We start from the raw sequence: 27,800 nt of genomic DNA, 5'->3' as shown, positions 1-27,800 counted from the left end.
AGGCATCCAGTATCCGTAGTTTCAGGTGCTGCACATCTCGTATCTTCACACCATAGACAATTGCCTTCAGATGACCCCAAAGATGAAAGTCTAAGGGCGTCAGATCAGGAGACCTCGGGGACCATTCAACTGGCCCACGATGACCAATCCACTTTCCAGGAAACTGTTCATCTAGGAATGTTCGGACCTGGCACCCATAATGTGGTGGTGCACCATCTTGCTGGAAAAACCCAGGGAACGTGCCAGTTTCAGTGCATAAAGAGGGAAACACATCATCGTGTAGCAATTTCAAATATCCAGTGGCCTTGAGGTTTCCATTGATGAAGAATGGACCCACTATCGTTGTGCCCCATATACCACACCAAACCATCACTTTTGTTGTTCCAACAGTCTTGGAGGGATCCATCCAATGTGGGTTAGTGTCAGACCAATAGCGGTGGTTTTGTTTGTTAACTTCACCATTCACATAAAAGTTTGCCTCATCACTGAACAAAATCTTCCGCGTGAACTGAGGGTCCTGTTCCAATTTTTGTTTTGCCCATTCTGCAAATTCAGTGCGCCGATCTGGGTCATCCTCGTTGAGATGCTGCAGTAGCTGGAGTTTGTAAGGGTGCCATTTGTGAGTAACTAATATCCGCCGAAGGGATGTTTGACTAATGCCACTCTCCAGTGACATGCGGCGAGTGCTACGCTGTGGGCTCTTGCTGAATGAAGCTAGGACAGCCACTGATGTTTCTTCATTAGTGACAGTTTTCTTGCGTCCACATTTTGGCAAATCCAACACTGAACCAGTTTCACGAAACTTAGCAAGCAGTTTGCTAACTGTAGCATGAGAGATGGGTGGTCTCGTAGGGTGTCTTGCATTGAAATCTGCTGCAATGACCCGGTTACTGCGTTCACCAGATATCAACACAGTTTCGATCCGCTCCTCACGTGTTAACCTCTTCGACATGTCAATGGCTGTAAACAAAGAGAAACTTGTAAATAACTCATGAAATAATAAAGTTACGTTGAAACCAAGCACACCATTGTTTTTCTTGTGACATTACCAATAGGTTTGATGTGTCACATGGCCCTCTTCCTATTGAAAAAAACAAAAGTTGTATCCAAGATGGCCGACTTCTAAATGGCCACCATGGTCACCACCCATCTTGAGGAGTTTGCCCCCTCACATATACTAATGTGCCACAAACAGGACTTTAATATCACCAACCATTCCCATGTTATTACGGTGTATCTATTAAATGGGCCACCCTGTATAACAAGTGGAACATTAAAACCAGAGTTTAATGGTTTAATGCAACACAGCACTGTCCCACGCTCTGTGTTCCCTCCCAGAGTCTATGATAGATCTTGTTTTGTCATGGTAACTGTCAGTGTTGTGGGTAGCTGGCCTTTAACGTCGCCTAAAGGTCACCAACATGAGCTGCATGACTCCTCAGGGTCTGGACACAAGAAAACACTAGACCAGCTCAGAGCCAAGAAGATCACATTTTCTCTGTTCAGCCTTTATCGCTCAGTCTCTTTGGTCAAACATGTTTAAAGTTTGTCATCAGGTGCAGAGAAGGTACAAATGACATCATATTGCTGTTTTTATTCTAAAAAGGGAATTTTAAGAAGGTTACTCAGTTATCCACACTTTCTATACATCAAAGCTTCAGTGGATTCGGCTGAAGATCCTGCTGTTAATTTCTTTCTTACAGTTGTGATGCTGTTATTGACTGAATTGTATTTCATTTATTTTATTTTTAATGAAAATTTAGAAAAACATGTCTCTTATAGTTCTGTTTCTTTTCTTGATGGTCTGTTTTTCTATATGAACATTTGGATGATGACGGGTAAAATGTGAATGAAGGTATTTCGCACGCAAACTGGAAACCAAAAGATTGTTAAGCAGAAGGGTTTTTGTGCCCTGGTCCACGGATCTTTTATAATTTTCTGCATCTGTTAGTTTACAGTTGGTTTTTTTTTTTTGGTAATGTTTGTGATGGCAGTAAAATTAAAGTGGGTCAGTTGTGCTTGATTAACAGTTCAAAAATAATCCTTGTTTATTTTGAGAGCTTTTTTTTTTTCTTTGAGTCATAAAATAAGGTGCACACAAAGAAATGACAAGGCTTTATCCATGGACATGCAGCACCCAAAAAAGTCATTGCGTTGTATCGCTGGGGATGGATGAATGACCATCTTGCTTAGGAGAAAACAAATCCTCTTATCCTTTTTTAGAAAGCAGCCAAGCTCTGATGTCCAGCTTCTGAGGTCAGTGGAATGCCAGAAAAGGTTCAGACCAACATTTATAGCTTGATATTAATGGAATCAGTTTGTCATGTTAAAATGTAAGTGTTCACACTTACAAGGAGGAAATGGAGGAAGCTACTGTGATGCATTGGTTGTGTTCCTAATGTTAGATAGGAAAAAGAATGCACAGTGACAGACCAGGTTGTATCCAATGTTTCTGTATGCGTTTTCCATCTGCTTCTCTCATGTCTCTCATGGTTGCTGAGAGATCCCTAAGCCTGTGTGACTGGGACTCAGAGAAATGAGGAAGTCCACATCTATTCAGAAGCTGCTGTCTCTCATGCAAAGTGGAGTATGTTGTTTCATTCAGGCGTTGGGTGAGTTTTAAAGACAAGAGAGAAAATAAAGAATGCATTTCCTCCATTCCAGTATAGTTTGTATGTATTTTTACCTGCTTCCTGTTTTGCCACAGCTAACCACACACACACACACAGACACACACACACACACCAGGGTTTCCCTGACCTGAGGCTGCTCTGCTCTTGTTCTTTTCCATAATAACGATACATGCAGTCGTTTATCTTACAATGGAAAGTGCCCAGGGATTGCAGTTGTTTCGATTCAGACTGCTTAAATAAAATAGACTTAATCTGATAAGGTGTGTGTGTGTGTGTGTTTCCATCTGTCTCCTGAGCTATCTTATTTAGCCCCACCCTCTCATTACACAGAGAAACTGGGAGAGTCTGAGGCACAGAAAGTAGCAAGAAAAACAAGGGAAAGTTCAAAAACTGCACCTCATTCTCAGCAGGAAACCAGTCAGTTGGTCAGGCTTACATTTATAGTTGGGAGATTTTTGTCAGTTTCTGTAAGTCATTCATTCGGTTGGTCTCTCTGTCAGATGGTTTAGTTAGTTGGTCCATCAGTTACAGAAGCAGAAATCTGGTCTGCAATTTAACACTAAACACATTAAGACAGAACCAATAAACTACTCCCTATGTCCCTGCAGCCAGTCAGCTGCTTAGTGAAGGGAGTGGCTTTCTGCTCTGCTGCCTGCAGCTGTATTGCAGTCATTCACCAGATCATCCAGTGATCCAGCCTCCTAGCCAGTCAGCCAGCCAGTAAGTCAGTGGTTGTAAATGCAGGGCTGCTGTTCAGCTGCTCTGAACTCCTTGTATCTCCCCTCAGGATCTTACACCATTGAATCAGCTGAGGAGCTGCTGAGAGGTAAGAAGTTGTGACTTTCCCAGAAGTTTGGCAACATTTTGGAGCAGCTGTCTGACTTTTTGTGGGCATGTGATAGGCTGCAGGGTTTGTGTGCAGAAAAGAAAAATGTATTTTAAAAAAAGTCAGTTTTGAACAAGGAAATGTAGTCGCTGCATCTGTGGAATGCGATCACACCCTTTTCTACAAGTTGAATTGTGTTAGCATGTTGTTGCGCTCGGCTGCATCATCCAGGCTGCTCATTATCCGGGCTCTGAATTTTCTCACATTCTCAGTCTCATGACAGTGGTGATGCTCTGAAGGCAAGTATTAGGCTGGTTTATTAAAGACTGACTTCAGTGTCTATATCAGAAAACACCACCAGTTTGACTCCCACTTGTCTGTTATTTATAACTTTTTTTTTTGGAGAACTTTAAGTTAATTGTGAAAGAAAAAGATCAAAAAGCATAAAGAAAATAAAAGAGCTAGTATGAGAACAAACTGATCCTGCTTATTGACTTGTGGTAAGCTCCAGAAGTTAAGGGGCTTTTAGACTTTCTCAAATGATTTTTCTTTTTTCTCGGTATATGTAATTTCTTAGTGGAAGGTTTGAGATCATTTGCCTATCCAGTGTGTAACATTTCCTCAAAAGTCATTCTGACAGCTTCACAAATGTTTTAATCTTAATGCCATAAAGACTGACCCAGTCTTCCTCAGTCATCTGTGGATTCAGTATGTATGTATAGTGAATTTGCTAGAGTTACATATGTTCACCAGTATTGACCAATTATATACACTTATCTGGGTATGAGCTTTAGTACAGGCTGAATTCCAATCCTCTGCTAAGTTTTTAGTTTCCAAATCTTCAATTTATGCATTTAGTGTATAATATAAGATCTTTAATCAACAGGCTAAAACGGTGTATAAGATTCTGATATGAAGCTCTTTGTTAAACAGTCCTTTGTCATTATTTTAGAATGTGTTTGAGAGGATCTTTCGGCTTAATTATGTTGATGTGCTTTTACAAACTTCTCAACTGTAGACATATTTTTTTTTTAATTACAAATTATTTGTAATTACAATAATACCAATTATGATACCTGTGCAAACCTTAAATTTTATATCCAGAAACATACTGCCTTTTTTCTCAGGAAATGCAGTAGCATTGCAGGATATTGCATTGCCAGGATATTCAAGGTGCCCTTTGGAAGATGTGGCGATATTGGTCATCAACAGAAAATAGTCGTATGTTTATCAGCGTTTTTATTGAGGTTGTCCATGGAAGCTTGCGATTTGTGTCTGCTTTTGAGCTTTGTGGTTTGCACTTTATTTTTACTTGCTTTTGCGCTTTCCCGTTCACTCGGTGGTTATGATTCAGTCACCACCAGGTTAAAACTGGGTGACATCTCTTTTACACCTAGGAAAACTCAATGGCTGCTAGGCAATTTTTACATTCAGTGACCAATTGAAAGCAGCTGGGACAACCAGTTTGTTTCCCCAAGGCTGTGTGCAAATACCCTTAACCTCTGGTCAATTGCACAGGTCACTTGTTGGGAGTGAGCCTGTCTTTAAACAGTTGCAGTCCAGCTCAGACCCACTGTAACCACAATGACAGATTCGCAAAGGTTTGCAACTCGTGTGTGACAAGACTCTTTACAGTAGTGCACTCGACTCAGCTGGCCGCCAGCTGGTTGTATTCTGGTTATATTCCTATATAAAAGGTTCCAGAGCACCAATGCCAATTTGCAGTTGAGTTGACTTCATGCAGCAACTATGTCACAATTTATGGAAGAATTTCTGTTTTAAATATACACAGTTTTGGCTGGACTCTGAATGTAGGTAGTTATTTGAATTTCTGTATGGAGATGAGATGGCAGAATGATTTTGTCTTATTGCTGTTTGTTTGCTTGGTTGGTTTTTTCACCGTCTTGATGCACCAAAGCTTTTCTTTGAAGACGGCATCTGACTGTCAATGGTTGCAAACTGGCCCCAATCTTCTATTTCAAAGGAAAGAAATTGCAAGTTGATTGCACGCGGTCACAATAAAAATCATTTTGTTAAGGCTGCTGTCTCCAACCACTGTTTTCAGTGGGAGGAAAAAATAAATAAATTCTTGAGGCTGACATTTGTATTCTTCACCTTCATTTCAGTAGGAAGCCGTGGGATTAGGTATGAGAGCGAGGCTTTTGGAGTGTCAAGAGATGGGCAGATGGTTGGTTTTGTTTTTCCCCCATATATAAATATACAGTATTTAAAAAAAGAGCAGCTGTATCCTTGAGTAAATTTGTATTTAACTGATATCACGAGAAATTAATTTGCTGTTAAAATGATGATGATGATGATGATAATAAAAACATTGAATATTTTTGACAGGAATTGTTCGCAGGGAAGGTCAGGTGTCTTTGATGTATTTAATTACCATCCAGAACCCACATGTTGGTGCCACTGAATTATTCTTTTTTTTTTGATGATTTGTGTAAAGTGTGTATATGTGTGTGACAAAAAGCCTCTTCCACTGCATAGGACTAAAGCACATTTGCTGTGTTTAAACAGTATTATCTCAGAACTGGTTTGACTGCAGAGGGGGGAATGGTGTCATTTGAAGCCTGCAATATGTTGTAATAATTTGCAGAGTTCACTTGATGTGACTGAAAATGTTGGTAATAAATGCTGCTTCCTCCTACTCGTATGTGACAGGCATTTCCTCTTTTGTGATTTATATTGGAGGCGATACTAAAGTCAATATTTAACTCTGGTTTCTGTGAAAAGAAAGAAGCAGTTTTTAAAAAAACATAAAAAGGCCCATGAAACCTTGAACTCTTTTAGTCATTATTAAAACATTGCTCTCCGCCGAACCTTGAGGAACTAAAAGAAAACCACATCAGAAAAATTCATTTTGTTGCTTTTATAGCTTTACTTTCCGGGCTTTACTGACACTTTGGAAGTAAACATGAATATGAATTTGTCTTTTATTTTGTATTCTCATGTGAGAAACACAGTTGAAAAGAAATCAAAATATTGACTTAATAACATTTAATAATAGTTAATTTGTTATCTTTTTTTAAATAGTCAACTGTTAACCTTTAAAAGGCAGTTTTATGTTTTTGTATGTTGTCTGTATAATTACTTGCTTAAGGCTTGTAAAATCATCAATCAGGCTTAAAAACAAAACTTGCACAATAAGCTTATAGAAGATACTTTTCCCTATTTCATCATATTCATCATGGGAAAAAATGACACTTAAATTTAAGCAAATGGAACAAGAAAAGGTCATAAAGTACCTAAATTAGATTGAGGACCTACAGACCAGAAGATCTTGATTGAATTAAAGTGTTAATAGGATTTTGCAGACAGTGTATGCTGATTAGATCTGCAGAGTTCAGGTATTGTCTGCTATTTACTACACTGTCCCTATATTTAAAAAAACAAACAGTATTTGCTTGTTCTACCCGCTATTGCTTTGCATAAATATGATGTTAGAACATTTAAATGTGAAAAGTAGTTACTTAGTGAAATGTAAGATGAGCTAATAAATGCTGTGTAATTACCAAATCACTTGGCTTTAGGACCCTGGAGTGTGGGGCAGACACTCCATCTGATAATGATGCTGTGTGCTTTTTTTGTTTGTTACTCTCCTGGGGCTTATGGCAGAACCACACATCCAATCAGCTGACTAATCACGTGACTGTCAACTCAATAAGCAATGAAGGAGGCCAGAGTTTTAAGGAAAATGATAAAGAAGTCAAACACAGTTAGTTATACAGAGAAAAATGGACCAGTGTTTGATTGTTTCAAAGCTGAGTGAAGTAGATTAGAGGATGGTGGGGCTCCTCAGGGATTGGATTTTGTAGCATTCAAGTTTATCTAGTGTTTTAGCTCTGCGAGTTCCAGATCCTTGATGGTTAATGTATCAGGACGGCTTGAATGGAAATGTACTGTTCTTAGTTAGGTCTGTGCTCTCTATGAGTTGTGGCTATGTTGTTATGCCATTGTCAGTCCCAGTTCGGGGTTATTGCCTGCATAAATTACAGCGTTGCAATCATTAATTTGTTGAATACAACATTTACTGTAAATAACATTGTTACCCTTTGCTGTCATTGATCACTTGCTCTCATTGGTGCTACAATTAACATTAATATTTATACCCATACTGTGATTAATGTTTTAGGCTAGTTATGCTAACAGTATCATATCAGGTCTGTTGGTGTAGGCAAGTTGGCTGCTGTAAAGCTGTAGTGAGAGCATTGCTGGGAATAAATCCCATTGGATTCTCGGTGGTTGTTGGACTCACCCACCAGCTGTGGGTGCCGTTTGTCACTGATTCTCTTTATAATTGTTATGGACAGAATTTGTAGGTGCAGCAAAGGGGTGTGACGTGTAGGATTTGGTGATCTTGGGATCTCATCTCTGTTTTTTGCAGATGATATGGTTCTGTTGCCTCCACTGAGCAATGACCTGCAGCTTACACTGGGGTGGGGGTATAGCAGAGTGTCTCAGCTTGGATGAGAATTAGCATCTCCAAGTGTGAGGACATGGTTGGTGGTCAGAATGGGTGGCATGCCACCGCTGGGTTGGTCAGGAGTCGCCAAGAGCAGGAGTTCTGGTATCTCAGGTGCTACTTCATGCGCGAGGGAACTGGTCTGTTGTGGTGAAGAGAGAGATGAGTTTGAAAGTGAAGCTGATGATTTTACTCTGCTCACTATGACCAGACGCTGTAGGTAGCGACTGATGGAATGAGAGCTGCTTTTGTGTAACTGTTGTCAGGTTAATGTTTAATTTGACTGAGTAAACATTTGGGTTGCAGTCTGGCTGTGTAATGTCTGGAAAAGTTTATTGCCAATGACAATGTATGACATAGTGGTAAGTAGTAAATTAAAGCGACGTGTGTTTTTAGCTCGATCGTGGCTCAAGAGTTGGGAGTTCGCCTTGTAATCGGAAGGTTGCCAGTTCGAGCCCCGGCTTGGACAGTCTCGGTCGTTGTGTCCTTGGGCGTTGCCTACTGGTGGTGGTCAGAGGGTCCGGTGGCGCCAGTGTCCGGCAGCCTCGCCTCTGTCAGTGCGCCCCAGGGTGGCTGTGGCTACAATGTAGCTTCCCCTCACCAGTGTGTGAATGTGTGTGTGAATGGGTGAATGACTGGACGTGTAAAGCGAATACAGAAATACAGGCCATTTACCATTTACCATTTGGTTAGTAAGCATTCATCATACAATGGTTGCAACACTCAAATATGCTGGAAAAACAGCAGATTCTCCATATTTAACAAATATGCTTTGTGTAAAGCTCCATACACAGCAGTCTCAGCGGTATTCTGTTTACAAGTCTAGAGCTGTTGGACATAACCAAGTTAAACACATCACAACTATTAGAGTCATGAGACCACAATGTTCAATTGTGTCTCTGCACATTAGTCTAAATTCCAGCATTCTGGTCTGATTTGTATTTGATCAGGTTTCATGTGGCTGGATGTAATAGAATTTCTTTCTATCACGGCAGGGCACGAAGAGCTCTGCAAATGGAATTTGATGATTGCTGGTTTCTTAACAGACTCTCTTGTTATAGTGTGACTTGTTAGTCGCTCATTGCTGTGGGGTTGTTTTTCACTGCGCTTGCAAATAATTCCTTGTCAAATTCTCCTCAGTCTTCTCCTCCTTTGAATTTTCTGTTTTGAAGTTTATCCATCATTACTGCAAAGATATGTGGCTGCAAGGATGTGCCAGACTGTGAGCAGGTGGAAATGCTTTCATGAATTGGATGTACTGTTGTGTATTACAAGCTGAGTACAGCCAAACATATTGATGTTGATGAAAATGTCACAGGTTTTTACTGCGTTACTATAAACACAATCTGTCTGATCACTAGTCCTTATGTGTGGATATTCAAATAGGAGATTGGCCATATTATTGGCTTTTTGGAGGTTTTTATCTCATCTGCAATTTCAGAATTCAAAGTGGAACTTTATTCCTCCAGTTATACGCTGATCTGCTGCCGTGGTTCAGATTTTATTATCTCAATAACTGTTGAGTTTATTTTTTGTTCCCTGAGGGGTTTATTTTCCTTTCTTAAACTGAAATGAATTTGTAAAGCACTTCTCTGATTCTGAAACCCACCTACTGCCACTGCTGTCAATATGTTGCCAACAGAGGCCTCAGTGGGACATAGAGGACATTAATGACATTATTAAGTTAAGTACAGCAACTCGGTACGCAAACAGAGACACAAGAGGACATGTGACAGGCATAGGGTAGAAACCACGGGATGCTATGTCTGTGTAGCTAAATACAAAAACAGATGGGTAGTGTGAAATACACAATACATGAATATTATTATTTAAAGTGCATTATAATCTTGGTGGGGATTAACCATGTCCTTGTATTGCTGACACTTAAATGATTGCATTGTAGTCTGGTGAAAGTTATTTTTGCTGTAACCCGTTAGCCCGCCACTAAGTTAGTTAATGGAAGTTGGAAATTGGTCACAAAGAGGGTGCTCCAACAAAAAGCCCCTTGTGGCTGAGCTGGTTACTAACAGATTATTGCAATTGCCCAAAGTTTGCATTCTCCTTTGCTCTCTTTCTTCCTCCAAGAGCTGTGGTGAAACTTTAAAAAAACCACATTCGTGTATAGAGCCTGATCAGTGCTCTGCATACGGCTTATTTAGTGAGTCAGAAAATGCACAAAAGTGGCACATCAAACTAAGTTTAGTTTTACTACTGTTTACATTCAGTACCGCCATCTTGGATTAATAACTCAAGGTTGCTGGGGCTGCTCTAAGTTTTCAAGCTGAAGGGGTGTTGTAGATTTAAATTGGGAATGGTAACTCTGAGATTCCAACTTCCAGTTTATTCATGAACGCACCATGAAGCCTAAGTTATCATTAGGGATTAGAGTGTTATGGAGAAAGTTAGGACTTTCTGATCAACGGGCATAAAAAATATTCAGAAAGTTTCTTCTTGTTGGTAGGGATGTTGAAGAACAAAATAAAATAAGATATTCTAATTCCATAAGGTTAGCATTAGGATTAAAGATTAAGGAAGGTGTAATGTAGGTCTACTTTACTCTTAATTTGTTTTTTTTCCTCTTAAAAGATAAGAACTGACGAGTACCATATCTCTGAGCATTATTGGTTAAACTAGTGGTACTGTTAAAATCAGTATTATCGTTATATGCACTTCTCCCAATGTTGTTTGTGCAGTTCACTCCTGTAGACATAATTTAGAGTGTTATTTTTTTGTGATGAAAGCAGCACTCTTTAGACCTCTTGGCTACATTCATGCTTTTGATCTTTCTGCTCCACCGTGCCAGATGTGCCTCACTGTTTTGCTAAGTGGGTCTGATTTGCTGAAAGGTTTGGAACAATGCAAGACATAAACCAGGAGGACGCCGGAGCAAATTGAATAATCAAGGGTCAATCTTCACCCATGTTAGCGGTTATTGATCGCTCAGCTCCACAGAATAGATTGCTAATGACAGCACAGGTTTTCAACAGAGTCCACAGCAGAGATGGGAAACAAATTAGTCAGATCTGGTTAAAGTGATTTAGAGGCCACAACAGTCAAATGCAAAGGTCTCTGACAAATGTCTGCTGCTTCTAATAATAAAGGCTTACTGAGAAACAAACATTGGTACATTTAGCTTGAGAGGACAAAAGTAAAATACATGACTTTCTTTCCACCAATGTTAATGCTTTGTTTTCACAGTGAGTGTCTTTATCATTGTTTCTCTGTCAAGTACGGACGGCTGGCGTAAGTAAGCCAATTCTCAGCTGTTGTACTTGGTTTTTAAAGCAACACTTTCTGTTTTACTTTCATTTTGCTTCTGTGGTGTCTCCTTTTGTTTGTTTCTTTTTTTTTTCTTTTTTGTTGCTTTGGTTTTATTTGATTCAGGTTGCTTTAAATTGCATAAAGGATTCACAGGAAACATTTTATGGGTGTACTTAATAGTTACGTTAAACGAGCTAAATGAGTTGCAGTCAGTATGGTTTCTGATGCAAACTGGAAATTAAAATACATATATAGATTTTTATTTTTTTAATACAGTAGTTGCTCATGGCTGTTCTCAGTGGTTAATGTAATGAACAAATTGCACATAACAATGCTACTAATGGGCACAGATGCAATTAAAGTAAACGAGACTAAATTTGCCCGATTGTTTCTAAAGAAACAAGCACTGTATTTCTTTGGTATTACAGATTAAAGATTTAAAAACTGGCAACCTCATAATGAATAAAGATGTCATATTTCAAGTTTTTTTTTTTTAGCTCAGTTACTATAACAAATTTCGATTGACTCCATATTTAGATTTAGATTGACCTCCTGTGCAACTGGTAAACATGATGTTACCATTTGGGAGTTTAAATTGTGAAATTTAAATGTCTGACATTAAAATTCAAAATGCCTATCCTAGGCAGCGGTGGATGTTTTCTGTAGGGCTTTTTTGTCCCTTCTGATCATGTTAATGCTATCATTTGGGCAACTTCTAGCTTTCATAGTATTTACTATAATCTATGTTGAGCTCAGCTTATGATTAGGCATATGATGAAGAAGCCTCTCAAACTTCTTCAGTAGCAGGTTTATCAGAGAGCCACCTCGACAGGACAAGACTCGGATGTCTATCTGCATCTAAAGGATAAAGGACACTCTTTCGAGGACACCAATGTTCACATTTTGGACAGAGAGGACAGATGGTTCAAAAGAGTAGTGAAAGAAGCCATCTATGTCCACTGTGAACGACCATCTTTAAACAGAGGTGGTGGCCTATGACACCAACTGTCAGCCATCTATAATCCAGTTTTCAGATCCCTTCCCAGATGCCTTAACGCCCACTCACATCCTGGGCCTTTTGACCTCAGTAAATCACATAATAGGGTGGGGGTAGGGTTCGCAATGAGTTCACCCGAAACCATTGCTGATTGTGACCTACACCCGTTTTCATACCTCGGCTCGTGTGATTAGGTTGACGATCAATAAGTGGTCCAGGACCCTCTTAGGGACACTCCTAGGGTCTTATAATCTGGGGCTTTCCACCAGTTGCTCTTAGAACTGAAGAAGCTTCTTGGATGAGAGGTGAAACGTCTTCAAGGAAACTTAAAGAAGTCCAGACGCGTTTCCTTCCGAGCTCCTAAGAGGAAGAGATATTTATACTTCTGCCTCTGTCTGTTCTACGAAGCATTTAATCAGAGGGTGAGGTTACATGAACCTAACATAGCTAATAAGCTACAAATACTTCTCCAGAGGCTTGCTATTTTTAATGCTTAAAGTTTAGTTGTAAAGGTTAAACTGCAGCGAGGAGATACAGATGAACCCAGTGAATGTGGATAAATAATTAACCCAGGATAGGCCGTCATCAGTGTCCTGCTGCTTTTTAGTAGTACAATGGAAATTTTTACACATCCTTTTGTTGGGATGTGTCTCTGTAAAAACCAGTGTTGTTGGATCTAAAAAATGTATTGTGATACATTTTGCTAGAACCTTTAACTGATGATTTTTTTTTTTTTTTTGCTTTTGTTTTTGTTTCACTGCTTTTCATCTCGTCATGTAAACTGTGAACACTCACATGCTGCTAGGTAGCTCTAAACTCGACACAAAAATCGGATGTTTTGCTCAGAGCCATCTGGTCCTGAGAGAGTAAATCTAATTTGGAAATCCAACTTGGGTTTGGTTGAAAATGTATTAAACTGAAATGAATTATTTATTGATTTAATTTGAAATTAATTAGGCTCAAGGTTGCATTATGTATAAAGATCTAATGAACCCCAAAGATGAAACGCTTTTTTTTTTCTTCCCCCCCATCTGCAGATAATGAGTTTTAGTGTTCGACATAAACTACAGGCTGATGTTTCTGTCTACATTTCTATATGAATCTGTTAAACCTGGATTAACAAGCATACTTTTTCTTGAAAAATAGCATTGGATCTCCTCCTCTTTACCTCTTTCACATCTTATCAACATGTTCGGGTAATTTATAATCATGGTAATGGTTTTAATTATTAAACAGGAATTATGAACAAGACGAGACAGATGGCAGACACAGTAGTAAATTGGCTACATGGGTAAAAAGTAGCAAATAATTTTGCAGTAACAAAGGCCAGTTCGTGGTCAATGTTAGGTTGCATCAAGCCAACAGGTCAATTTAATTGTGAGGTGTTGATGCTGATTAGAGTCACTGAAGGAATCCTAACATTTAGCCTAGCTTTAAACGTGCATGAAGGCTGGAAAGAAGCTAAAAGCTTCTTCTTATCTTATTGAGTTTGGCTAAATCCACAGAAAGCAGTGAATGTTGGAGTTGCACAGTTTAACTGATCACAGGCCTTGATAATTCTGCTTTCGGCTGCTCCCTTGTCACAAGGGGTGACCACAGTGGGAAGCACCGCATGTTTGATTTGGCAGAGTTTTACACTTTCTGACACACCCCCAAAGGGAATTTGTGTCCCCGGCTAGAATTGAACCAGCACATGTGTTAATCACTACAAAATGGAGCCAGTAACTGATCATAGCCTATAAACAAAAGTTTTCTGGAAATCACAAAACAAATAATTATTAAGGGTTCCCTTACCTCCCAAATTCCATTATATATTTATTATTATTATTATTATTATTATTATTATTATTATTATTATTATTATTATAGATCCCTTTATTTTGTTTGTGCCCCTCTCTAAAACTTAATTTAGTGGGACATATTTAATTATTTTATTCATGAATTCTAATTAAAGTTCAAGGAAATGCCCCATAATTTAAAACACGAGTTTCATCTTTTTTTTTCTTTTTAAGAGTTCAATGAATTTCTTTTTCTAAATTCTGCCTGTAATCATGTTAAATGATTATCTCTCTCTGACTATGATTTTTGCCATCATCAAACAGGCCTACAAGACCTAAATCGCCGCCATGTAAACAAAACATTACAGTTTGTGTGGGTTGATTTGTCTGTCCAATCCAGGCTGAGTGACATAGACTACATACAACAAGAGCTTGACTAGCATGTGTGAAGGGAAGCCTGAGACAGGAAAGACTGGAGCATGTTGGTTAGCGGCAACTTTCAAAATAAGAGTGAGAAAACTTTCCAGTGGTAAATAGATTATGTTGTCTAGGACAGATTAAAAAATAAATAAATAAATAAAATGCTCAGTGTATCTGGACTGCCTATCCACCTATGTGTTGGAAACACTGGAATGATGTGAAGTGTGGTTCCAATAAGCTATTTGGTAATCTCATCCAGGACCTCCAAAGGACTCACTGCCTGCAATTAAGAATATACTTGTTTTCTGACTTGTACTGAAATGAATTGTCAGAAAGATTTGCGGTCACTGCAATAAGGTCAAAATTTAGCTGAAATTTGCTTTACTGTGACCTGAAACCTCTATGGCTCATGATGAGTAAAGTAATCTTAATTTGCAAGACTCAGGGAATGCTTATAAGGCATTGCAATGCATTGTAAGGATAAAGAGGTATACATTTAACTTAATAAGTGATTATAAATGGTAATGTTGGAGCAGTTCCACAGGAAACTCAGGCTAACTCCACCAAACTGAATATGTACATAGTGCTACAGGCTCAGGACCTGATCAAAAGAACACACAGGATTTTATGCAAGTAGGCCAAAGAGCAAAGCAGAGCCTTTGTCTTACATTATGTCGTTTATGGGAGATTTGCATGTTTTTATGCAGTGATGCTACCTTATTAAGGTCGGCAGGTTTGAAATCTCACCTCCAAATGTTGTTTTAATACATGCTGTTGTATTATGCACAGTCTAGACTTCACCACCTTCTTTTTCTGTCCTTCACATTAAATGTACAGTGTAATAAGTCAGCGAGTGTTAAGAGCAGCACAGCAGTGAATGGTGAAAATTACACCCCGGGTCTGCCAGAGGGATTTATGTCTCACTGTACAAGTGTAGGTTCCCCTGAATGTATAAGCAGCATTGTGACAATAGATGGATATGATACTTTGTTAGGCCACATTGTGAATCCATTACATACTTAATTACAGTGATGGGGAGCCAAGAGGATAAATAATGCATTTAATCATTACTACTATGTAAGATTTGATTACTGAGCCGATCTCTATGGGAATGCTCTTCAGTATTGTCTATGTGATTGGTGTTGCCTTTCAAAGTGAATCTGATGTGATATGCAATCTTATATGCAAGGGTATCCACGGGTTATGTTTAGCACATAGTGTACTTGGTAAAAGTTACCGTTGCCGTGATGGAGGCAGTGCAGAACGCAGTGGTTGCACCACCTACTATATGACCCTGTATCTGAAACCACCCACAACTAATTTCTTGAATGTCTTTTTAAAGGTTAAGAAAATCCCCTGTTCAAAGGCATGTTTTAAAGCTCAGTAAATGCACGATGTTCCGACAGTTAATGAGAAACTCAATATTCTCAATATTTCTCAATATTTGGAAAAATAAATATTCAAAACATTTGGTTTGCTGTTTTTATACATCCAAATCAACACATAAGTCACATGGCACAGGTTGCTGGTAAAGTTTGTTTCCTGATGACAAGGAAACATTTAGCTCTGCAGATTTTGACTTGTTTGCCTGGCTGGAGTTATTCAGGAAAGAAAGTTAGAAAAGAAAATCAGTCAGTGTGACTTTTCTTCATACATTTATCAGATTGTCAGAAATGCTGGCTGTTTATTCCAGAACAGGAAGTCAGTGTTCTGATGTGTTCCTCCTCAGTGCTCTGAAGGCAGATCACATGTCGTAAAGATAAAGTTATGAAGCAAGACTCTTTAGCTTCAGATTGATAAAGTTTCATTTCTCACCGTTTAAACAACATGGAGGATGTCTTCTGATAATTATAAATGCAAAAAGTATGCTGTTACATTAGGAACGGTATGGAGCAGTGCTTCATGTTAGGAGCTTAAAATATTCAGCATAGAGTATATGTTAATGTGGTCTTAAGACTACCCGTAACCACAAACTAAAGAGCTCTTAGTTTATGCAGCTGCGTGTGTTTGTGCATCAGAGTCAGAATGAAAGCAGTCTGTTATCAGTAAGATATGAACGATAACAGAGGGGGAGGAGCAAAGCACTACTTCCTGATGGACCTTTTGATAGTAACACTGACGACGTGTCCTCATACAAACACATGTCATGTCTTCTCTTTGCAGAAGCTCCCATTTCTCCTCTCTTTATAGCCATTTCTATTCTTTGTGATTTTTTTTTTGTTTTGTTTTGTTTTTGTTTATGGTTTTGCTTGTTATGAAGATGGAATGTTCTCCAGTGCCAGAATGTGAACAGCAGGAAACCTTGTTGTTGGTATATATATTTCTGTTCTTTGGTGAACAGAGCAATTTCATCGAATTAGTTTCACCTAACTGAAAATACAAAAACAATAAGTAAATCGTATTTACATCAATAATAAAAAAGCAAATGGAGTGGGAGATTTACAGATGGATTGGTGTGATTTCTCCAGTGATGTGAGATACAGATCTGTTGTAGTAAAGAAAGCTGAGTCAAGTTCCTACCCTCATCCTCAGTCATAAGTTCTGGATACAGGCTGACAGTTAGAAATTGTGGACACAGCCAGTGAAAATGAGCTGCTTCTGAGGGATGTGTGGAGTCTTGGAGATGAGGTGAGGAGGGAGTTGGAGGAGAGCTGCTATTCCTCTATATTGATTTGAAGGTTTAGGGTGGTTCAGGGATCTGCCCAGGACCCCTTCCTGGGCACTGCCGTTGGTCTTGTCCTACCAGGAGGTGGTCCTGGGGCAGACCTAAGAAAAACTAGGGAGATTATATCTCTCGGATGGCATGTCTGTGTCCTCTGGAAAAGCTGGAGGAGGTGGCCAGAGAGAAGTTTAGAAGATAATATTTACTGTGTAGACTGAGTTTTCAGCTATTGACATATCAATGAACTTCTCTCATCACCACTGTATGAGAAGGAATATAAAATGCATTTGTATGAATGTTAAATGTAAAGAAATATTGTACAGCTTTACAAAGATTTACACCCACACCTTTTTATTGTAACTGGCTGGAAATGGCTAACTGCCTCGATGCATACTCACTGAAAACGCTAAATCCAGATGAACAGAATCAACTTTTTGGGAAGCACTAACTGTGATTAGGTTAAAGAAGGATGCTTATTAAACCCACTATCCAGGTTAAGTGGCAGTGTACCATCTTTAGTCTGTTATAAATATGTTACTCTTGATTCTCATTGTACTGTCTCTCTGAGGTACAGTGAGGTTATTGTGAGGAGATTTGACCTCCTGGCAAATCACTGCCCTCACTATAATAAAGCAGAATTTTTCCCATGCTTCTTCTCAGCTGACTAAATCTTAGTCTTATGATCTTCTCTCTAAATATGCCACATTTAGCCATGAGGCAGACAGACACTAGACTACAATACACTATGTACCTGAATGATTTACACAATTAGGAATTTCACATGAAAAACACATTTATAGAGTGTTCAGTAGTTCACAGGTAGTCGTAATAATATGAAATAGATGAAGACTTTTGGTATAGGATTGTGAAATAGTTTTTTTTGTTTGTTTGTTTGTTTGTTTGTTTTTTGTAGGACATTTTGTTATGCAAGCTAAATTCACAAGTGTTTATGATGCTGGATGACCAGACCAAACTGGAACTTTGGAAATATTGAAGTTCCTGGTTTATGGTGGGGCTTCAAAGTGGCTTTTGAGCAGATAAAAACAAAAAAAACAAAACATTACAGTCCACTTGGAAAATAAATATTTATGTTCACTGTACAAAGTAGTTGGTCAGATATCAATCCTTGAGGGATGCCCTTATCAATGTCCTGGGAACATAATTTGAAACCAACAACAATTGGTTTAAAAAAACAAAACATCAAAATCCACAGAAAGCAACTCATTTAACATGCTATGGCTAAAGCTTCAGAAGCCTTGATTCAAGTGAGGTAACAATAGCAGTCACTGTGCCAACAGCCGATCTAAAAGCTTGACTGCTGTGGCTAAAGTACAGTATTATCCTCCAGGAAGCCATGTAGTGGTGAATTGGCCAGGCATTTAATTAGTGTAGATTTTGACATTACTTTCATTTTTATGTTACTAAAAGACAAAAGTGTGATGGGTGCAAACTAAAGGACAGAAACTAATCACTGCTGCCAGTATGACATTGGCTATTTGCAAACATCTGCATAGACAGTGAAGGTTCAATAAGCAATTGGTCTGTCAAACCCAAACAAGCAGCCAGAGCCTGCACCGTCACAGCAATTGTTTCTAACCATTCCAGTTTCTGCATTTTTCTACTTTTACTGTTGTTGTTAATGGAGGCACTGCAAAAAATACGAGACAAATATGAGGTACAGTCAGTCTGTGGGCTCTCTGTGCTGTTGTTGGTCAGACAGCCTCGAAGAAATGTGAAGTTATAAAAAGAGCTGAATTGCAACAGAGTTGAACACTGTAGTGTCCTCTGCAGGTTTTTAGAACTGGAGAGGCCTCTTTTGGAGGGGTGATGAAAACCTCTTTATGAACCAAAAAGAAGTCTCGTCACCTTCTTTTCAAGCACTCAGGTTTATATTGTCTACTGATAATCATGTGACGATGCATGTGAGGTAATGTTATGAAGTAATAAAAAAGCCAAATAACGAATGGTATGACTAATTACTTTCACCAGGGGATAAATAAGTATTGCATAGTGCATTAAATTCTTTAAAAAACTCATTAAAAAATAACAATTGTAGTGTTTTTATTTATTTATGACGCCAACACTGGTCAAAGCTTGTCCAATATAGAGTTTTGTTCACTTACCATTTTGGGTAAGTGAACAATACTTTGTTTTACTTGGTCTTTGTGACTGGTTTGGTTTAGAAAAGGTTAATTATGTCCCTCCTTAAAATTAAGCCTGTATGTTAAAAGATGGTTCTTATTGTCTTCTTTTGCCTGGTTCCTTTAGGGTTTGCCACACTCGACCATCTGCATCCATGTCACTATGGCAGCAGCATCCTCTGTCACACCAACTCTCTGCATGTCGTCCTTTACTATATATCCATGATTTTTTCTTTGTCATCTGCCTCCTGCCTGTCAGCAGCATCTTCAAAATCCTTATTTAAATTATGTAAATGCGACGCCAAAGGGTTTCTTACAAGGGTTTGTATTGTGGTGCCACTGGTTTTGACATGCTTAACTCCCGTTTAATTGGCAGCAAACTCATTGACTGTTTTTAGCTAAAACTGCATAAAATGAAAATAGTCTGTAAAATATATAAAGTGTGTGCTTGCCTTTTTTTTTTTTCTTTTCTTTTTCTTTTTTTGCACTCTTACACCATTTCTTCTTTTCTTAAATATTTTCCCACTTAGCGATGTTCTCACACAAAGTTACTATTTTCCCAGAAAGCCATATTCTGGTCTGGACAGTCCCATGATCCCCACCACCATAATTCAACATGACAGTTGGTGTTTGCATGTGTGTGTGGTTGTACTGCCATCTCCTTGTTCTGTTCCTCAGCTTATTTGTTGGCTTCCTTGTTTCTCGCTTATTCACTTTTTTCTGGCTTGGTTTTTATCACAGACAAACTGAATACCCACGGAAGCTGAAACCTTGGGATTTGGTGTGTGGGTCTGTGCGTGATCGTGTGACTCTGTCTGTTTTCTGCAGGTTTATTGCGGTCATCACTATGACTGATGGGGATTATGACTTCCTTATAAAGCTCCTTGCCCTGGGGGACTCTGGCGTGGGGAAGACCACGTTCCTGTACAGATATACAGACAACAAGTTCAACCCCAAGTTCATCACCACAGTCGGCATCGACTTCAGGGAAAAGAGAGTGGTGAGTTCTTACCTTTTATTATTCTTACGAACAAATGTGCACCCTGTGTGTAGCTTGTAGAAGTTTCTTTTTGATTGTGTAGTTTTACACAACATTTAATTCATCTTCATCTCAAGTTAGCAGCCACTTTGGTTACCATAGTTACAGTTTCATTTGTCCAGAGCTTTTAGTTATCAAAGAACAAACAGCGGGTCAGATCAAGCCCAGGTTTTCTGCTGCTTTTCTCCCACAGTGGCTGCTGAGCTGAGTCACTCTACAGTCATGTTATTTTAACTTATGCAAGGAAAACAAACTTGGGTCAGATTCAGCCGGGAATAAATGACCCGGAATAAATTACCCGTGAAAAGATGGTCGTTAACTAGTTAGCGTCTAACATAATTGCTGTGGTATTTATAAATGAAGGCTTTCCAAAGAAAGCATTTAGCTCTCAGAGTGGGGGCTTACTTGTGCTTGTTAGTTTCCAAAGATTGAGCCCAAGTTTGGGGACATGTCCTCTTTACTTTTAAAACTAAGCTTCCTTTTTGATAGTTATGTGAGGGCTGGATCAAGTGCTGGAGGCTCAGGTGGCTTGGGGACTTTCTAGGATGCGCTGGGCAGGGTGTTTGGGTGATGCACTCATCTGATAGCTATAAAACATATGCTGCCAGATAACAAAGGGCACTATGAGAGATTATCAGCTGTCAGCAGACAAAGGTTCAGGAGCTAATTGGGTAGGGATGGTTATGTTATCATATACGTTTTTTTTTCTTTTTCTTTTTACTCTACCATGTGCCAAGTTGCAGTAGTGGTTTCTAATAGAAGTTCATTCAGGCAGACATGAAAAATGTAGCCAGTGTGCTTTAAAACCTGCATTCCTTCTGATAACCACCAGATGAGTCATCTGGTTGAACAAATAAGTCTGGTTGTATATGGTGTTAAGTTTATGGTGTTAATCGATCATTCGATTTTGGGTCTTATTGAACATAATATAATGATCATTTAGACTGAAAACCTGGGGTTATAATTGGTGTGCTTTAGCATTGGCCTACCTCATGATTGACAAACAGCCCTTCTTTGAGTTTGTGGTGTGAGGGTTTTTCACATTCAGATACAGTCCTTGCTCTGGTCTTCAAAACAACAAGAATGCAAAAATGCACAGCTTAAAAACTTCACAGTTTGACTTCTCAAACCAGTGGGTAACCAATGATCTGCAGTTAAACGTGAGCAAACTTTTAAGTAATGCGAACCCAGAAAAAAAGTATCTTTCAGTTTTTTGTCCACCACAGAGGACATAATGAATAGGCTGGGTCTAAGGATCCTTAACAGTGACGGGAACACTCTCTGGTTGTAAGCATAGATGCCCAACCTACTTCCTGTTCTGGCAGCCAATAAGAAAAAAAGCTGGCTTAAAGTTAGGGGAAAATGGCTAAAACAGTTTGTTTCATACAGAAAAAAAACTTCTGAGGCTGTATAGTAAGTAAGTAAGTAAGTTTATTTATTAAGCGCTTTTCATAGACAGGTAGTCACAAAGCGCTGCACACAGAGATTAAAATAAACAGTACAATAAATAGCAAAATGCACAATATACACAATATAGAGTTTAAATGTAAATTAAAAATATAAAAATGTAAAAAGCATTGGTCAACAGAAAGCTTGTTTAAACAGTAAAGTTGTTACATATAGCAAAGGATTAGTTTGAACAGAAAATTATGCAAAGCGTAACAGATCTTCTTTAAGGTCTTTCATAGATATGGCACTAAGAATAGCAATATTTGCTTAATAAGACATATCACAATTAACATATTGTAATATTGCAAACACGGTTTGATCAGCAAGTTTTACTTTTGTTTGAATACTGTTATTTATTAGCACATAATTAGTATAGTTAAACCCTTAAGTGAGGAGGTTCATTGTAAACAGCTGTTAATCATTAGCATCATTAGCATTAGCAATCATTAAGGCTGGTGTTTAGTTTAAATAATCACTATGTTCAACTACAGCCTCAGAGAGCTGCTAACACGGCTGCGGACTATCCGTTTAATTTCCGGACCACCTGATTCCCCAATCTAATTTGCAAAATTATATTATTTTAATCCACTAAATAACTGCCTTGTAAAACTGTTGTTAGAAAAAAGCCCTCTGTGATCACTTTCTGCTAATGTTAAGAGCTAGTTTACTTCTGCGCTTAAAGTACTTCGTACAAGTTGATCCTTACACCACACACACTGACAGAACCAGTAACGTTATAGTGACAGAACGTGGTGACAGTTCTAAATAAGATGCTTTTCTCCAGAGCTGACACTCATGGACCCCAAGAAATATGACGGTGACATGTCTTGACAAGTTGACAGTCTTTTAAAAATTGTTTTAGGCTTGAAAGATGGCTGATGAGACAGAAGCAATTTATTGCCATGTTTGGACAGACAGTGAAGGAGATGTTGTTTTGGGTAAATGATGAATGACAGGTTGCAGAGCTCCTTGTTGCTCTAGAGGCAGAAGACTTTTTTTTTTTATGAGTTTATTCCTGTGTTGTTGTTGTTTCTCTTTTAATGCCGCAGGACCAATCGCTCATGCTATATTCCAGAAATTTGTTGTATTAAAATCTTTTTATAAACTTTGAGAGTTTCATACTTGATTCTGTGTAGAGTTCCACTTTAAACTTCACCTGAGACTTGATAAAAGTTTCTATACTTGACCATCGAAATGAGTACGTGCAAATATCTCACTGTGAATGCTCTTATCTGAATCAGAGAGTGGGCGAAGCTTGGTTTGGTCACTTTGGTGCCCTGCTGCCTTTGCAGGTCTGAAATACAGACAATGCTGCTTTAATCCCACCTCTCCGGATGACTCATAGGATTGATTATTGTTTCATCACCTTCAGTGTGTGTGTGTGTGTGTGTGTGTGTGTGTACGCGTGCATGTGTTTAAAGGTCACACCTTGTTTTCAAACCGTTCTATCTGAGAATTACACAGAAGCAGACAAATGTGTGATCACAGCTTTAGTTCGCAGCTGTACTTCCTCAGAGTTCTCATGAGGTCTGAAAGCTGAATGTGGATCAGTTTGCTCATCCCATGAGACATTTAACCAGAGTTTGCAAATGAAAGTTTCGTGACTCCCAGACAGATAATTAAGTGAACACTTCTGGTAAACTGTGCTCATACCAAGAGGAAACGGCTCATTATGACCCACATCTTTTTGATTCTTCTGGCCTCTAATATGCATTACAAAACTAGCAGGGTACTAGTCATTATGAAACTCACATTACCGACTGTTTTAGTGCTCGATTATTATCTCAGAAATCTGACTTGTAACCATAGTAGCCACTGTTCAGCGCATCTTTCATAGGCCTTAAATTAAACAAACAAATGAAGACTAGAAACTGTTGATGTAAGGAGGAATTTGGCTTTGGGGTAGTATAATTGCACATCTTTCAGCCCAAAGACATAAGGTTGACCCCTGTGTGGTATGGCTATTTATAGACTTTAGCCTCATTTCGACTTGTCTGGTGTGAGATGATATGAAGAATGAAACGTCGCAGCAGAAATTGAGATTCATCAAACCAGGCAAATATGACTTGTATTGAGTGCTCAGAGATGCTCTTCTGTGTACTTTGTTTGTAACTAGTTATTATTTGAGTTACTGTTGTCTTCCACTGAACTTGGAGCAGTCTGGCCATTCTTATCCATCCTCTGAATGGGTAGGGTTAGGGCATGTTGTAAAATCGTGCCAATGGGATACCTAGTGAGCTAAAATGTGCTGCTCATGCGTCAGCATGTGACAAGTTGAATTAGTACTACAACTGAATCTGGCACTACGTGTTCTTGACTATGGCTAGATGGATTTAAGCCATGTAATTAAAAAAACACACACACACAACAAAGCGGTCATCATTCTTTCATTAGCAGGCTAGTCGGTATGACAGCAAAGCAACACTATGCTGTTTAACAAAGGTACAGCACCATGCACTATGTTTCTGGTGTTTAGCTCACGACTTTATAAGAAGTAGGTTCAATAAATAGTACCTTGATAACTTTCCACAGTGTAAAGAAAAAAAAAACTTTGACGTGTCTGTTATCCAAATAGACTTCCTCGATCAGAGTGCATGTCTTTTCATGTCACCCCATCTGAGCTGAAGGTCAGTTATCACCTTGAAAAATGAAAGAACACCATAAAGTCAAATATAACTGTTTCAAACATGATCTGTATAAACTCAGTCTAAAAAGGGTGTCAGAAAATGTGACAGTGTGTCACATTAGGGAGAATCAGAGGTGTGAGTGATGCCTGAAGCTTCCTGTGGTGACAGGAACATAACCAGCCAGCTGCTGCAAACAAGTTTTCATCATTACCCAGTCAGGATCACTGTCCACATGAGTTTTCATCATACCTGATGAAATATTCACTGAAGCAGGGGTGAGATGAATAAATGGAGGCGGGGTATGTAAGGTGGTGAATAGTTCTTCAAATACAAATGAAAAGATCTCAAAGTTAAACTAATGTTTTTTTATTTCATTGTATTTATATTATGTATTTTGTAACATAAACTAACTGTGGTGTATCACATCTTTAGAAAGCTGAGTTTAATTTCTCGAGCCACACCCAGGCCTGATTACTGCCACACTTGTTCTCAATCAATAAATCCCTTAAACTTGACCTGCCTGACAAAGTGGACCATCAAAATCCTCAAGATCCTCAAAAGACAGATGTCACGCCGCGTTTTAAAGAAATTCAGGAACAAATGAACAACAAAGTAATTGAGATCTCTCAGTCTGGAAAAGGTTAAAGCCATTTCTAAAGCTGTGGGACTCCAACGCCAATCACCTTATAGACATACTTACTTTTCAAGGTTGAGGAAGGTTGACAGTTGTAATGGTCAGTTTTGGGTCGACTGATTTAAATGTCATTGTTTTTGTTTGTTTGTTTTTAATTGAAAGTCTTGTAATATACACCAGGTATAAATGATTTTTCTTTCATAAACTGTCATTTAAAATTGTGCGGTTTCTTTCTCCTCAGGTCTACACAGCGTCTAACCCCAATGGGACGACCACGGGTAAAACCTTCAAGGTTCACCTTCAGCTCTGGGACACAGCTGGACAGGAAAGGTAGGCCACTTATCCCATTAGGACAAAATCTTTTTCCTAACAGTTAGTCGGTTCACACATCACTGATGGCATCGTGGATTGTGGGCTTAAGACTCTCTGTGATTGTACAGGTCATAAATGCCAGGTGGGGCTGATGGATGGCATCAAGGCTTTAAATATGTGTTAAAGTATGGTAGACAAAAAAAGTAATAAAAAAAACGCCCTTTTTCTAAATCCCTCTCACCAGTGCTTAAAGTTTTTGTCTTAAAGTCAAGCATTGATGAAACTCATGCAGTCATACAGCTGACCTTTAGGGCCAGTTTTACAACTGTGGACATCCCACTGGGGTTAGATGGTGTGTAGACTTGAGGTGCAACAAATTACAGTTTTAGCTGTCATTGCACAATTGACCCAAGGAATTGACTTCCAATTGATTGGTCAGTCATTACTGATTGGTTGAAGCTAACCAAAAGAAAATGCAATAATGCCAAAATGAAATCACCAGGGACGATATCAAAACAGATAAATGGTACAATGAAAAACGTTTTAAAAAAGTTTATAATTGTAGAGTAGTAAAGTTTATTTCTGAAATCTAGATAGAGAAACAACAGACCAGTATTTATGGCTGCATGTGTCAGTCATGCGTGTGTGGTCTTTAATTGGTCCCGACCTCGATCTGTTGAATCTGTTTATAAAAGCCCGATGACTCACCGCAGGATGAGTCAGTGTTAGTTACATAATTTTAATTGCATTTATTCTGCCCAGTGCAACGAAACAGATTCCACATGATCATTTATTCAAGCGGTTAAAGTCATTATTCCACCTGTAAGCAGGCTGCGGTGGAGACACCTCTGATATCTGCTGCTTCATTCCGATTGTTTGCATATTAAATATTGCTCATAAGTAATGTTTACACACTCGCTGTTGTCACACCCAGAAGCACAAGCATGTCTCAGAATATGCACTTCAGCTGGGGGAGCCCCATTACTAACTAGTGTGGGTAGAAACAGACATGGCACACATCTATTGTTTTTCTGTATTTAGTGCTTAAGCACAGGTGAAATTACAGCTCATATATTTTACTTATAACAAAGTTATAAGCTGATATTGATAAAATTGAAATCAATGTTTCTGTTTCGTGCAAGAAGGTTTCATACAATTATTCATTGGAATAACAGATTTTTGGAAATGGTTGGCGACTACAGATTTCAGCTTAAACACTGATATTGCAAAATGTTAGAATGTCATGTTTAGACCCCCAGAGAACAATCCATGACCATGTGGCAACCAGCCATTACCAGGGAAGAAAAATGTGTATTCCCCAACCGGTTGTAAGTGTTTACCCTTCAAAGTAAAAGTTGCACCTTTTCGAAATGTGTGTTTGGTATGAAATGGGGCTTCTGATTTGTGTCACACTTTAAAAAAAACAAACACTACAGCTTGCAGTGGAAAATGGAAGCATTGGTGTCCTCCGTGCAAACTACGGATGACTAAGGCAATCTTCTAGCAGTGTGCAAGGTTTTCAGTGCAGCACTGTCTTTGTGACCAGTTTCACCTGGTGACAGCCAGCAATCTCCAGATGTACAGCAGCAAAGGTCTATTTTTTAAAATCTTTTGACAGACATTAGTAAAATATCTATTCTGAGAGTTTAATTTGGGCAAATGTGACATCCTGTGCTGGAAAATGAAGCATGGAAGTGCAACAAACTGCATTTCTAATAGCCCCAAGTTCAAACAGACATGTTAAAATGCCCAGCTCATCGTTAAACTGAAGGCATGTTTACAGCCTGGTATGAAAAATGAATAGTTTGATTTGTGGCCAAAGATCTGAAATGTTGCTATACACTGATGCAATGCCAAACACTAAAAGGAGTTGGTAAAGACCCAGAACACAGCTGACACAATGTGAATATTTGATATTTATCAGCTGGCCTAAAAGAAGGCTACAAATCAAAAAAAACAGAACAATACAGTGTTGCTCTGTGACTGCTTTCAGGCATTTGCTCTCAATTAAAAACGTGATGTGCTCAAACATTTTTAAATCAATCAATTCAGGTTTCACACGTTGTTTTGGGTTTACGTAGTTATTGTAGGATTGTCTATTTTTTTTCTGCAGCACCTTCTTGTGGCTGTTAAAAGAACTGCATCTGTGGACACATCAATTCTAGCCTCATCTGTTCATAAGGCTAGCAGTTAATGTGATCGCGTGGCTTGCACATTCGGGATGTTGTGCAGTATAATACAATTAAGACGTTTTTAGAAACCCTTTAAAAAATACACATTGTCATATCTGTACTCTTTAAAACTGTTTGTGTTTCAGGTTCCGCAGCTTGACCACGGCCTTCTTCAGGGATGCTATGGGGTTCCTGCTGATGTTCGATCTCACCAGCCAGCAGAGCTTTCTCAACGTCAGAAACTGGATGAGTATGTTTACTAGAATCTGCTATCAAAACATTTCAGTCCAACAATGTTCAGCTCACTGTTAAAATATGTAAAAGGCTGATGACTAATGTATTGTGAAAGTATGAAATAGCAGTATAACAAAACATT

The 27,800-nt window shown here is 38.7% G+C and overlaps 1 protein-coding gene across 2 annotated transcripts in view; it reads left to right on the top strand.

The window, feature by feature from the left end:
- rab27b (RAB27B, member RAS oncogene family) overlaps positions 1–27,800 on the top strand; it is a 76,956-nt gene that overhangs the window by 33,792 nt on the left and 15,364 nt on the right. The window contains exons 1-4 of one of the 2 annotated variants that reach the window (XM_084934648.1): positions 2,010–3,459; positions 20,021–20,192; positions 25,183–25,271; positions 27,571–27,674. In XM_084934648.1, coding sequence (XP_084790774.1) covers positions 20,040–20,192; positions 25,183–25,271; positions 27,571–27,674 — 346 coding nt within the window. In that variant the 5' untranslated portion in view covers positions 2,010–3,459; positions 20,021–20,039. Of the gene's footprint in view, positions 1–2,009; positions 3,460–20,020; positions 20,193–25,182; positions 25,272–27,570; positions 27,675–27,800 lie in introns of those variants that run through there. The other variant, XM_084934646.1, reaches the window with a different exon arrangement.

This window comes from Perissodus microlepis, chromosome 7 (assembly GCF_051167445.1).
Source record: "Perissodus microlepis isolate ML-2025 ecotype Zambia chromosome 7, ASM5116744v1, whole genome shotgun sequence".
NCBI classification, from domain to species: domain Eukaryota; kingdom Metazoa; phylum Chordata; class Actinopteri; order Cichliformes; family Cichlidae; genus Perissodus; species Perissodus microlepis.
The sequence above is the reverse complement of the archived record's forward strand: the minus strand, read 5'-3'. Positions and strand labels throughout refer to the sequence as shown.